Source organism: Palaemon carinicauda, chromosome 22 (genome assembly GCF_036898095.1).
Source record: "Palaemon carinicauda isolate YSFRI2023 chromosome 22, ASM3689809v2, whole genome shotgun sequence".
In the NCBI taxonomy this organism is placed as follows: Eukaryota; Metazoa; Arthropoda; class Malacostraca; order Decapoda; family Palaemonidae; genus Palaemon; species Palaemon carinicauda.
In genome coordinates this window covers 19,235,215-19,250,622 of record NC_090746.1, presented here as the reverse complement: position 1 = coordinate 19,250,622, position 15,408 = coordinate 19,235,215, and the positions used below count along the sequence as shown (strand labels likewise).

General features: G+C 33.2%; 1 protein-coding gene across 3 annotated transcripts in view; it reads left to right on the top strand.

Moving 5' to 3' along the window:
• Window positions 1–15,408, top strand: part of LOC137616352 (solute carrier family 35 member F3) — a 391,179-nt gene that overhangs the window by 347,879 nt on the left and 27,892 nt on the right. For all 3 annotated transcript variants that reach the window (XM_068346013.1, XM_068346011.1, XM_068346012.1), the window contains one exon: window positions 1,310–1,488. In XM_068346013.1, coding sequence (XP_068202114.1) covers window positions 1,310–1,488 — 179 coding nt within the window. The remainder of the gene's footprint in view (window positions 1–1,309; window positions 1,489–15,408) is intronic.

The following is a 15,408-nucleotide window of genomic DNA, read 5'->3' as shown; positions in this document are numbered from 1 at the left end:
TTTCGAAAGCACCAACTGTACATATGAGATAATTGACTCCAGTGCGTATGGGGGAAAGTTTTCAAGGGTTTGATTTTTGTTGGTCGGGATATAAGGAAACAAACAAATCCTTACATGTCAAATAATATGATAAAGGATATCCGACATCCATAAAACACGTTCCAAGTTAAGTGCGACAGGATAAAAATCCAATATCTTTTTGGAAACTGGCGTTATAAGGCTAGCAAGTCTGGAAAAATTACCATGGCCTAAACTTGCTTTTCTCACAAAACCCATTTGATAAATTGTGTCAATTTGTTTTTTTTACGCTTCTCTTTGAGCTCTTGGTCCCCTTGAACAGCAAAATGTCATCAATATGAACGTGAAATTAAACGTCACAACTCGAATGAAGTACATTCAAGAGAATAACATTCAACATTTGCTTTGTACGTCCTAGTAACTTTAGCTCATGATATCAAGTCACGCAAAATTTTATTAAAGAAGACTGCAAACTCTTATAGCAATCATCGTAAAGGATACACTACACCATGAAATAAAATAGGATTTTAATCTATTTTATGTATGTAAACCATCATAGAGATCTAAGCTGGACATCTATATAAGATCATGAAAATCTTAGATAAAAAATAATTTCAGTGTTATTATGATTCTAAGTTTTCAACCATTAATTTAAAAAAAAAGACAATAAATAACTATATACAACTTTATCCCCCTCTTAGTACTATTTCCTGAGTAAATAAATCTTTCAATTACGTGAATTTCGTACATCACCAGATAAAACACAACTTAATTTTCCCGTAATTTCATTCAAACTATTATAAAGATATTGGCATAGTCTCACCTCAATCATTCGCAATTATTTTTAATGTCATGTAACTTATGTACTGATCATAAAAAAGGGCAAAACTACTTTACTTACATAGAGAGTGCAAGTTTAAAATCAGATCCTTTGGTTGGATAGAGGGATTTCATGGTCAGCAATAATTTACTCATTAAATATTTCCGCTTTTATCAGAACGTCTCTAAATCTAGCCATATAAATCAAATTCTCCATTTTCAAATGCCCCCCCCCCCCCCGGTTACCATATATGTATGCCACTTTTGAAATAAAAATCTCCCTTACTAAATAATCTTTCCTAGACACTATAAATATATTTCTTTTAATTATAAATGACCTTTAAAAACCAATCCCTGTGATACCACATACAGTATGTACATATTTGTAATGAAAAAATACTCTTGCTCTTCAAAGATAATCTCCCCTTGTTATATGCTCATATGGTATCACAAATGAAATTTCTTTTTCCAGGTAAATTTATGACAAGATGCTGTCTGTTCTGTCTGCTATGGGTGGTGACCAATTACATGTACGTCTACTCTCTTCGCATCTTGGACTGTACTGATGTCATGGCTTTATACTCAGCACACGTCTCGTTCGTATATCTCCTCTCCTGGGTCATTCTGCACGACCAGTTCGTCGGTGTTCGGGTGAGTTATTACTTGTCTTGCTATCTCTAGTATAAATAGATTAATTTTCGGTTAAATATCACATCAACAGATATAAAATATCTAAAACAGGAAAATGATTACTCAGTAAAAAATCAATCTATTTTCAGTTAGATGACACTTAAAAAAATATAAATATCTACAAAATAAAGATTATTTCTATTATGATGAATCGAAATAAGAGTTATCTAATTAAATAGATGTCATCAATCTTTCAAACAAATATAATTCGCAACGACAAAATATATCCAAAACAAGAAAAATCAACGAAAGAATCGACCTGGTAGTCCTTATAAAGCTTTCAAAAAGGTAGCTTAAACATCCAGTAAGACATGAAATAAAATGATAGGCCCATTTTTTAACGTGATAAGCAATGTACAAAATTTAAATTTTTCTCTGAAACATTTTTCTCAAGTAATGTTATAACTAAAAGGCTGGAAATCACATGATAAGAAAATTGGTTACCGAGGAGAAATAAAAATACCTCACCTTTTAGATAACTAAGCAGAAAATACAGAGAGAGAGAGAGAGAGAGAGAGAGAGAGAGAGAGAGAGAGAGAGAGAGAGAGAGAGAGAGAGAGAGAGAGAGAGAGAGTTATTTACTTATCAAGTTAACCGAATCTCAAAGTTTCTAGGAAAGGAAATTCCCCACGCCTCGTTCCCAGAATTGATCTCCCCCGTTGGTCCTATCTAGATATCCGGAATGCCTCCACACTCACGGATCAGCATGCATCATCATTGTGGCACCGTGAGAAGAATAACATTAGGGAAAACGCACACCTCGCATTTGAGGAACCAAACGAAACTAGGTGATGAAATGCGTGCTGGGAAATCCTGCTGCCTTGAAAGGGATCGCCCATCGAGATACCAGCCGTTGTTTGATGGGGGAAGATGAGAGCAAGAAAGATACACATCAGCTGTTAATTTCTTAATGATGTTTAGAGAACAGTTTTAGATAACAAAGACCCAGATGAATATTTTTCTAAATCAAACACACACATATACCCATACACACATGTACTTGAATCTTGCTTTATAGTTCTTAATGAAGATAATCTATAATCTTATATAATCTATTTATACACTTTAATTATAAATATTAGAAAACATAATACATAGAGGAAATTTAGTCATTATCATTGTATAGTTCCGCTTACATATCATGCGACTTGATTGCTATATCAGGAAAAAAAAATTTAAAGTAATATTTAGAGAGTGGAATAGCGTTTTATGCATTTTTTTATGCATTACAGAGATAGTAAGTAGAACATTACTGAAATATTGATATTGCAACTGTCCAAATACTAGTCTGAATTGGATGAAGGAACATTTTCACCTCCAGCGAGGCGCAGCTTTCTTCGGGAAAAGGAAATATCCTTGCAAATTTTCTTAGAGAGAGGTCTTGGGTAACTTAATTTCAAAATATGCTCCAAACCCAGTCACGAATTTTCAAGAACGATGGAAAGGAATGCAGCATGAATCTTCTACTATAAACATCGTTGAAGCCTTTTCTGATGGTTCTGAAAAGTTGTTGCATTGCATATTTCTTTTATTCATATCAAGACTAAATGTTTTCTCAAGTGTTGTTGTGTCATAAACTTATGTCAGTAATTTATTCGAAGCAAACTCCGTACTGTACTGTATACTCTTCCATGATTTTAAAATGACGAAATATTTCAAAATACCTTTCACTTCTAAACCAAATTTTTCCCTTAGTAATTTTCACGTTTTTATTACAATATTTTCACTTCCTTCCCTCTGTTAAAGATTTGTATAAATGCCATTTTATAAGCAAATTTCATACCATCCCAATAAAGCGATTCCAAAAATAGATCTGATAAGGAATGTAAACCTAAGCAACGTGTGCATGTGAATACGAACACCGGTAAAGTATCAAAGAAAGGAAAGAAATACATTGAAAAAGTCGGTTCGACCACTCGCCTCTTTAATTAGCAATTTAAAGCCTTTGTCTTTATGGAGAAAGCAACGGTACATCGCTTTCAAAAATAGTGCAAGCATGTGTTTCAATTCATACTTGCATGATAATTATACGAATGGTTTGTTAGCTTCGTTGAATTGTTTTTCCATAGTTCATCTGTTATAACTTCCAATGATAATCCTTGTATCTTTTACACTAATTATAAGTAGAAGTTATACTCATTAGTGAGGTCTAATGACTTGAAATTCGTGCATAATAGACCCTGTTCTCTATAAATTAGTAACTATATAATAATTTTCCACACCGCTCCTAAAATGATATTCGATGAAAAAATTAAATATTTCGTGGATTAAAGCTTTCATCTTTTAGAAAATATTTCTATGACCTTTATAATAAAAAAAGACCCGTTATGAGCAACTTTATCCTCTTTTTTTTGAGCTAGAATAAATATAACTAATGACTAACAATAAAGATGAACTTCCTGAATATGTACTAATTGTTAAAAATTATTCGCACTGAATAATGCACGACTCAACAGCGGCTCCCGCCCTCCACCCTTTAATAACTCAATTCCAAAAGCGGGTTTAACACTTTTGTTCTCATTAACATCTTTGATAATTATCAGTTATAAACAATGGCCCTCTATACACTTGGTGTCACCATACAACACTGTCCGAGGCAATTTATCAAAGCAGGATTCAAGTTGCAACATGAGGGTTTGATAAGACCACCTCCCTCCGTCACAATCGTACATCGAATAAAGTGGAATTATTTCAAAATGAGGTGTCTCTTAAGGTTATTTAAGGTTGTGATTCCTGTGCAGTTGGGGTTCCTATTAATCCTATGGGCTTATAGCATCTTGCTTTTCCAACTAGGGTTGTAGCCTATCTGCTAATAATAATAATAATAATAATAATAATAATAATAATAATAATAATAATAATAATAATAATAATAATTAATATGAGACTGTCGTCCATATGAATCCTATAAGACTGTATAAGATGTGGATCCAATGAGTCAGTCTATGAGGATGTTTGAGCTTTGGTTCTTATGAAATTATTCAAGACTATGGTTCCTGTGAAACTGGTAAAGGCTGCCGTTCATAAGACGCTTTTCAACGTTTTTGTTCTCTTTTGACTGCGGTATCAGTAAGACTGTTATAAATCATCTCTGGTCGTCTTAGCATGGGTGGTTTGGTTATGGGTCTCAGAAAACCTACTAGGTTTAAAAAATGGATTAATTCAATGATGGCATTTAGCAATTTCCGAATGAAGCTAAAAGTAATCTATTAACAATTATGAATATTCTGGAAATCTCATCAAAAACTGATTTATATGAAGTAAATTACTTACTACATTAATAAGGAGAATGATGAAAACAAAATTTAGCAATTACGACACTGGAATGTAACAGAAAAATACCATATAGTTATCCAAACTAACCGACAACTAATCAATTCTATAAAAATATAAGATCACTATCATAATTTCTTAACATTTAATTCCACAACTATCCATTAATATCAACTACTTTCAAAAACCCTGTTTAGTATCTAAGATTTCATACAATACAAATAAGAGAAATGTAAAAACCGACACTGGATGCTCTATAAAAGACTTAGGCTATGTCACGTGAATGTGAGGAAAAACCGCGTGCACGATGAAGAAAGAAAATCCTATATTTACAGCCTGAATTTGGATTCTAACTTGACTCTTGACTTCTATAGAAGAATATTTGTAATAACATATCCTTATGATTTACAATATGAACCTTTAATAGTTTCGCGACTCTCAGTTTCCTTCAATATCACACTTGAAAATCCAATCAGGCAATTTGAACGCTTCATCATTCAAGAGGAGACGTAGAAGTCGATATTTCAAGGCCACTATCTAAAACAAAATGGATTTTCCGAGATGCATTTCACACTTTAAAAGTAGCTAGAAACTACATCAAGCAAAGACGATACCTCACTACGTCAGAGAGTTACGGGGAATGTGCTTAGGATCTTTAAGGAATTAATCTATATCGTAGAGGAGACCTGGCTAAGATGTGTTATTATTGCATACAAAATTATGTTCTATTGCAAAAAAATAAAATCCCGAACTTTTTCAAAGCAGAGGCAAATAAAGAATAGAGAACAATACTTAATTCAAAGGTTAACCAGAAACAAATCATTATAATTTGTTAATTGGGCGTAAAATGGAATGTAATTACAATGGAAACTTCATTAAAATTAGTATATCATCCTTAATATTTCTCGATTTAAGTGTTTTCAGCCGTTAACAGGGCCGTTGTTCACTTGAATCATATAAGAGAAAACCTACATGATTCTGGCCACATTTTTACATGAAAAAAAGATGTTTCTGATGAACATGACACTAGAAATCCATGTGGTCAACAACAGTCATGCCATGTTGCATAGCGACCCTGTCTGGTCACAAGGGTCACACAATCTGAAAATAAATTACATGTGTCAGATCTATGGCAATATATATATATATATATATATATATACACACATACATACATACATACATACACACACACACATTGTATAAATATACAGTTTTTTAGAGTACACCCAGCAACAAAACCGGTGTCGCCTCGCCAGACCCGACTTGATAGATGTCCTTCTTGCCCTGAAAAGTTGAAAGGTGGCCTGACGTTTAAACAACCAAGACATGTTAGGATGGTTTAAATGTGAGGAGGGTAATTACCGATATCAGCCAAAGAAGTGCTTGGATTGATATATATATATATATATATATAATATATATATATATATATATACAATATAATATATATAATATATATATACAATATAATATATATAATATATATATATACAATATAATATATATACATATATATAATATATATATAATATATATACTACATACAGTATATATATAAATATAAATATATATATACAGTATATATAATATATATATATATATATATATATATATATATATATATACACAGTATATATATATGAATATAAATATATATATATATATATATATATATATATATATATATATATATATATATATATATATATATATATATATATATATAATTTATGTATATATATACTGTATATGAAAGAGATAGAGAGGTCTTATATCTTTTTTTAAACAGTAAAAAGTTAGATATAGTCTTAATTTTAGTTTCTCTTGGAACCCATACCAGAAATGGCTGAAAATATTCTTAGCAAGAGAGGTAAACCGAAGTTTCCACACGATGGATATTTATATCTTTTTGATATATGTAGTAAAAGTGATCCAACGTGACTGTTTTGGAGATGCAAATTAAAAAATGAACGTAGAGGCCGAATTCACACTAAAAATAACGAAGTAGTGAGGGAAGTTAATGAAGATAATAATGGTGCTTCAGCAGTGGACGTGGAAGTTGCTTCTATCAAAACAAGTCTGAAACGTAAAGCTCAAGAAACTCGAAGTGCCAACAACAATTATGAACAGATGTATTGAAAATACTTCTCAAGCTGTACAAGGATCACTTCCAAACTCACCAGCTTTGATAAAAAAATCATACATAGAAAACGAAATCTGGTAGAATCTGCCCCTCCGAACCCTGCCAATCCAATAGAATTGGTAATTCCTGAAGATTACAATTACTATGTGACGAACAATGGTGAAAGGGAAAACTTTTTAATTGGTGACAGTGGACAAAATTACAAGAGAATACTAATTTTTGGGAGGCAAAGCTGGTTAGTTTTTTTACGAGAGTCCGAAGTGTGGTATGCAGATGGGACAATCAAGATGTCTCCTACGTTGTTTTATCAAGTGTATATCATTTTAGCAAGAAGGCATGGAGGGGTTTTCCCTGTGTTGTATGCTATATTTCCGAATAAACGCCGAGTAACATACCTTCGAATATTCCGAATGATTTGTAATGTTACCAAATTTACAGCCAAAAGGGATCTACTGCGATTATGAACATACTGCCTATTCTGCCATGGAAGAATGTTTTCCGGGAGTCGAGTTGAAAGGTTGTTTCTTCCACTTAGCACATAAAATACATAAACATTTGAGGCAGCATCGACTCCAGCACCTAATTAATAACGATCCAGAGTTTGCCTTAATTAAAAGCAAAAATGATAGTAGCCTTGTGTTTTGTACCAGAGTCCCATATGGATGATTACATCGATGCCTTATCGAGGGATTTACCAGATGAACTTATGCCGTTGTTGAATTGGTTTGAAGACAATTACGTTGTGAGACCAATGAGACGAGGCAATGGAAGACGTCAACCAAATTTTCCTATAGAAATGTGGAATCAATACAGACGAACAATAGCTGGTGAGGATAGAACCAACAATCATGCTGAGGCAGCGCACAGAAAAATATATGCCGAAATAGGAATAAACCATCCCGTTATCTGGAAGTTTATTGATGGTATCAAAAAAATGGGCGTGATACCTACTATGAGCAATTGATTGTTGGGAAAGCTCCTAATCAAAAACTTATGAAATACATTAAAGCCAATGAGCGTATTCTAGACATCGTAAAACATTTTAGTTCACGGGCAATACTTGAATATTTCCGAGGTCTGGCCCTCAACCTTCCATAAACCGAGAGTGAACGATAGAATATAATGGGAATCTTTCAAAAAATTAAATTATCCTTGATTAATCAATATATTAATTGTTTCAAACACACCCTATTCAGGACAACAGCCCATTACAATTATCGAACACCAAGTGGAGACATACAATATAGATGTCAGCTTCATCATCATTCAAAAGTAAAATAATGCTGGACATTTGGTGCAATTATTGGGGTAAGTAGAACTGGTTATATGACTGGTAACATGAAATAGCAAAGATATCATCCCAGCTGTTCCCAGAATACACATGATACATTGGGAGTGGCAGAGACAAGAACAATTCATACAGGGACAAGGAAGGAACAGCGATACTTTTTAATACAGTCTTATCGGTATACTATTAGAGCTGAGAGAGAGAGAGAGAGAGAGAGAGAGAGAGAGAGAGAGAGAGAGACTTAACCCAAAACCCAGATAGATTTACAGCATAATTCAGATAATCTTTACAACAAACACAGTGATTTGCTTTGCATTCACATGAAAACATCCTTAAAAAAATTTGATCCTTGACATATAATATAAAACGGTAAAGTGTTGTGTCTAAGTATTGAACACATTTGTCCAAGCGTGGAAAAGAACAAATTGTTAATTTAATCTAGAGTTGGATTTTTCAAGGATTTCAGAGATAGAGAAATGAAGTCGACCAGGAAATTGACAATTTGGACACTTAATGATCGCGTTGATCATCATAGGTTTAGCGAATGTGATTACTTAATTTAATATATCTCCGTTTGCTTATCTCAAGATGAGAGAGAGAGAGAGAGAGAGAGAGAGAGAGAGAGAGAGAGAGAGAGAGAGAGAGTTACATTAAAAAACAAAATTTTATTTCAGAATGCACAGAAAATTTCTTTTAAAAAATCGATGTAATCAAATACGGAAATCAGAAATTACGGAGATTTCAAAATATGTTTATGCGTTATTGTAAGTATATATACTGTAAATCCATACAGAAACTTTAGAAAATAATTACATTAAATAAATGAGAGACCGTTAAATCATACTTCAATAGATTTCGCCAGCATTTAAATTTTAGAGATAACCATTATTTACTTGTTAATTTTTCTCTATTTAGAGAGAGAGAGAGAGAGAGAGAGAGAGAGAGAGAGAGAGAGAGAGAGAGAGAGTGAGTTACGCTATTATGATGCTTTTGAGGGAGAGAATTATAAACCTTTCCCATTCCAAATGAGGCTGGAATAGAAAGATTACGGCGAGGCCCACAACACAGTGATCGTAACCATAAACAAGGTTCGGTGGCCTGGTTACCGTCAATAACCTTCAGCTACCACTAGACTTAATGCATTAGCTCACTTACTATTCACAGCAAAGGATTCTAGCTCGTAGCCATGCGCCAGTACCTCGCCTCTCCTCTCATAAATTGTTTAAGTCTTTTTCTAGTGGCTATAAAAAGACTTGAAAATACAAAATGAAAAACATTTTTCACTCCCCTTACGGGCAAAACAAGCTGATATAGTTCGGGTCTTTGAAATTAGAATAAAAGAAACTCATGGAAAATAAACATTATACATAACGAGTGACAAAACCAAATATATTTTGTGCATCCTAAATATATCATGGAAATTGCAGAAGTGACGTTATATTCCATTCAGACATCATTTTAACTCTTACAACACATGTCTATATGTAATTACTCTTAAATTCTTTCTTTCTTTCTTTTCTTTTAGGGGTTTATTTCTCGCCCTCCATCAGACACTAAAAGTCTGTTCAGGCGGGCCTTGGTGTGTGAAAAAAAAGTTCTTTCGAGTTAATATTTTGCTCTGTATCTTTTCAGTTATTTCGCTAGCATTTGTATTCAGGCTTAATAGTTTTCAGATCACTATTATAACACTTTCTAAAAAGATAAGTCTTCAGGTTTTTCTTGAAAGCTGCCACATTTTTACTATTCTTGACATCAAGTGAAAGGTCGTTGAAGAGTCTTGGTGCAGCATAACTGAACGTTCTTCCTCCTATTGCATGATTCACACTAATTTCGAATAGTCTATGTGGGTCATCAGCATGTCTAACTTTTGCAGATTCGATACAGTTTGAAAGTAATGCTAAATTTAATGGAGTTGTTGTCTTTCTATAACCAAGTGGCTATGTCCAGAGGTACACTATAAAAAAAAATTAAATGAAAAATCTATGCAAATTAAACTAACATTTGAATACATTCACACGTGAGAATCACATCCTGATCCAAAAACATTTACAGAAAAGAGTCCTAACCTTATAAGTTCTTGGTACAAAGTTAATCATTTTAAAATACCTCTAGAAATAAGTTAATCATGTTAAAATACCACTAGAAATAAGTTAATCATGTTAAAATACCACTAGAAATAAGTTCATCATGTATAAATACCACTAGAAATAAGTTAATCATGTTAAAATGACAATAGAAATAAGTCAATCATGTTAAAATACCACTAGAAATAAGTTAATCAATTCAAAATACCACTAGACATGAGTTAATCATGTTAAAATCCTCTGTGGTTAAAAGCAACAATCTTTTTAAGTATTCCGGATGAAGAATAGATATACTTATTTTGGTAATCAGAGAGGAAGCATCTTCCCAAGTCCCTCAAGACTGACTCGTTCGACCAGCAAATTACTAGCAATTAAAGGGATCAGGCAATCATCACAAAAAGGCGGAGGCTGGGGACGGAGGGTAAGGTAGGGGAGGGGCACACTTTCGCCAATACTGAACAGGACGGGAATGGTAGTGTAAACGTTCAGGAAAACCTGAGGAAAAGATCCAAGGAAATTACTTAAGTGCATTGTATTTTCTAAACATATTACATTATGTAAAAGTAAATGCTTTTACGTCAATTAGAAAATTAATGAGTAGAAGATTGGTAAAGCTTACCATTTTCTTTAATCCAACCTGTTAACGGAGGACCATAATTGCATAATTGATATTATACAAAACTTAAGCTTAAACCTAAATAAAACTATATATATATATATATATATGTGTGTGTGTGTGTGTGTGTGTGTGTATGTATATATCAAATATTAGTCATAATACAGAGATGTACACCAAATATCTCATTTTCTGCTTGCACCATATTCGATCATTTAAGGTGGGAGTATGGTATACTCGTACCTTGACATGATAACATTACTCCGTCATCTAAAGCTTCATTCACATAGTTTCTTTTCAAAATCCAGCATCCTACATGAGATCTTTTTTTTATAAACAGAAGGTACCTTATGTCCATAATGACATTCAAATGAAGTCAAGGCATGAAAATGCTGAAGGTCAAAGGTCAATGCATTGCACTGGTAACATTTACATTTGGTTTCTCTGGCAGGGAGTCCGAAATAGATAAATATGCAAAACATTTTTTGGGGCCACTTTAACAAAAATTATTTGGTGGTAATAGTCTGACTTGTGTGTGTAGACTGTATGTGTCACCAACCGATGATCGCCTGGATGCAGACTAATAACTAACGCCTGGGTAAAGACTATAATGGTATGGTATGTCGGGATCAATTACTTTTTTGAAGTTATTAACGATATCTTTTTAATACAATTGAACAGTGATTTTTTCTAACATAATATGCCAGAGATTCTTGTTTTACCTTTTAAGAAACCATAATTTATGTGAAGTAAAAAGCTAATAAAAGCTTTGGTCCAGATTTCTTTCTTAGTGCAATACCGAACAGCGCTTTTGACGTCGTGTTACTGAAATATCAAAGTAGGGTTCTACTCCATTCTTTCCAACTTTTGAAAAATTCTTAATAAGAACATATCGTAGTAGGCTCCATTTATATATCAAATATAAATACATGATAACAAGATGCTATATAGCATAAAAAAAATCAATCAATTTAGGAAAAATCATTACACCATATTTTCTATATGACTATGAATAAGGGTTTCTTTCAGTCTCCATCAAATAATCTATCTACACTATGCAACATTCCTTCAATCTTTTTCTTTGTCTCATAAGAATTCATTTTCATTCAAGAATGTTATTTTCTCTTTGCTTCCATGGTCTTCTATCTTACGAAAATATTAAAAAATAAACGAAAAAAAACTATTCCCAAATTATGAAAACTGCGTATGTGTGTTATTCTTAATTAGCGTGACAGTTGTATCGTGTGTCAAAAGTTTTTACAATTTTTTTTTTCTGTGTGGAATGCAGCTACCTTTTACGCAAACTGAAAGGATATAATCTAATGACTAAAATACACCAACCATTTCGAATGGGATACAAGCGCAATGATCTAATTACATAAATGTCACAGTATACCGAGATTTACGATTCGAACAAAAAAAAAAATATTTCCGACACAAAGCTAAAATAATTTCCTGTTCATTTTTCAGTTTTATTTCAACAATGACGTTCTTCGGAATGGTTATTTCTTTTAAATGTTTGCTTTACCCATGGATATTACTATCATTGGAACCAAGCCTTCGATTAAATTATATAATACTAGAAAAAACCGATATAATAATAAACGAAAGATATTAAAAAAACGTCCTTTCTTTACAAGCGACAAATACTTGAATAAAAATGATTATGTGAGATTAAGTTATATTGCCATTGATTCAATATATATCTTTGTTCATACTTTTGTATGTAGGGGAGATTCGTAGATCAGATAATCATAAATACTTTATGAAATCCTCATCCATCAATGGCGTCAAAATTCAAGTCTTTCGTTACACAAGAGCATGAATATGAATTGAAACGTATTTAAGACTGTTACACCTTCACACTTCGAGATTTCTAGTTTTGATTTAGAATATTACTTGGCATCATCACTTCCTATCATTCAAACTTTAAATCTAAAGATGAATTCACTTTAAAACAACCTATTTCCCTATTGCTTAGGGACTAATTTTTCCTTAGGCTCGTAGTCTCATAGATCTTTTAAATTCTATTTAATTGCGTCAAAAAAAAATTATACAATTTTTATAAGAATCATTCATCAAACTACTGTACCTTCATTTACGTAAAAAGAAATATTTATTTTGGGGGTGGAACGACAGCAAGATACAGTACTGATGTCCTTTCCTGAAAAGTCACTTTAATATTAATCCTCCTCGGCCCTCCTCTCATCGACTGACCTGAATAAAATGCTCCACTTTAATCATCGCCCAAATGTCTAAGCATTTACAAACCTTTCCACATATCAGTAAATATTTCTCTCTTCTCTCTCTCTCTCTCTCTCTCTCTCTCTCTCTCTCTCTCTCGTCCATTCTCAAGATCTATCTCTCTCTCTCTCTCTCTCTCTCTCTCTCTCTCTCTCTCGTCCATTCTCAAGATTTAATCGGTGTTTATGCCCCGTGATGCTTGTACATAATATAACCTTTAAAATCCTTGTAACCTATTTTTAAAGCACTTTCAGAATGATTAAAAAAAAACACCTTCGTGCTTTCTTTACATTGAATTGCATCTGTAAAATATTTCTCACAAGGGCTGTGAGTCTGCTATAGTATACAATTTCATATCTAATTTATGTGGGTTCTAATTCCTATTTGTGTAAAAAAGCCAGAAGGCCTCTTTGAGAACTTCATGGTTTATATGAGAGAGAGAGAGAGAGAGAGGAGAGAGAGAGAAGAGAGAGAGAGAGAGAGATCACATACAAAGCTCTAGGTTATTGTGTTACATGCGTGAGAAGAGAGTCCATCACGATCTCAATTATAGCTTAAGTCAAACTTGCAGGCTTTTGATTATTTCAATGACTCTTGGAAGTGGGTTAATGCGTTGGGGGATACTGAGATAATTATGGTTAGTGCTTGAGAACTTTCATTCCATCGTAACTCCACATTCACACAATATAAATATATATAAATATATATATATATATATATATATATATAATGTATGTGTGTGTGTGAGAGAGAGAGACCCCTTTTATGTACTATCAATAGGCCTTCTTGGCTACAAAGACAAGGTTCGATTTCTGGCTAGTATAGAACGATATAAAACACATTTACTTACAACAAATTGTCCCCTCGCTTGAGGTTGGTCTACACAAAACTACGGTTCTGGGAATCAGGACGATTTCCATGAATGAAAACCGAGATGGGACACAGCGTGGGGCTGCAACAACTTTCTCCTGTTGATGTCAGCAGCTTACTCTATTACAAAAAGTTACTCTATTCAGAGATGCTCTTCCAAATAGTTAATTACGAATTACACCAGAGTCAAAAGATGTACTGCTTGGCCATATTCTAAGAATAGTGATGTTTTCATTTCAGTAGCAAAATTTTCATTTCAATAGAGAATTGCCCTCCGAGGTATTTTGAGGTAGTGACGTACAATAAAATCGGTTTTCTTATTTGGTCAATGTGCCGCGAAAACCTATGAATTCCGAACTGACCTTTCCCTCCGTGTGTAAAATCATCATCTTAGCAATTTAGGGAACGATGAAATTTTCTAAAGAGAGGTTGCAATGTTATCATACCACTATGCTCTTATAGTATGTCTCAATCTGTGGTCTTTTCAACATACCGTCATGATCTTGGATAACAATTTGAGAAATTTATTGAGCTCTTACCTTTGAACTATCTTTACATCATTAATATTTTTTTTCTTTTAAATTAGGTGTTTTATACTCAATGAAAAATTAGTTTCAGGCGATGGCCTACTTGCTTGCACATTCTGTAAATATTCACTAACAGAAACATCAGCCACTACTTGAACATGGACGGCGTACACTAAGAGTTTATTTAAAGGATCTTGGGTATAAATAAGATATAAACGCGCTAATTATTTTCCCTTGGATTATTCATGATGAAACTTTTCAGCATTTCAGAGGTTTATGTTCAACTTCACAGCTTCCATTCGTTGTTTTTCAAACATATTTGTATATCACATCATAATGCAATACTTCCTCCATATAGCCATTCTCTTTCCCAAGGCACAAAGAATGAAAAAAAGGAATCTTTTAATTACGTTGTTGTTTATAGCATATACAACGAGAGAGAGAGAGAGAGAGAGAGAGAGAGAGAGAGAGAGATTACTGCATCAACATTGCAGATAACAATGATATCCACTTGCACTCGGCACTGCAAAGGCCTAAAATCTCTTCTCTCTCTCTCTCTCTCTCTCTCTCTCTCTCTCTCTCTCATACAACCTTCCTAAAACCCTCATCGCACAAGAAGTGTACCCTGGAGCATTTATATGAAAACCAGTCCTCATATAATGTTTTTTTTTCCTTTCTCGTAGTTCTTTCCCTACACAAAGCCTGAATAATATTACGGTTCTTTTGTTTAGCATTTTTCTCATAAAGGAAAATCATCTTCCTCTGTATCCAGGATTGCGGGATAACCCACAATAAGACTTTGGACAAAAGCATTGTCTTTGCCAATATTTTTT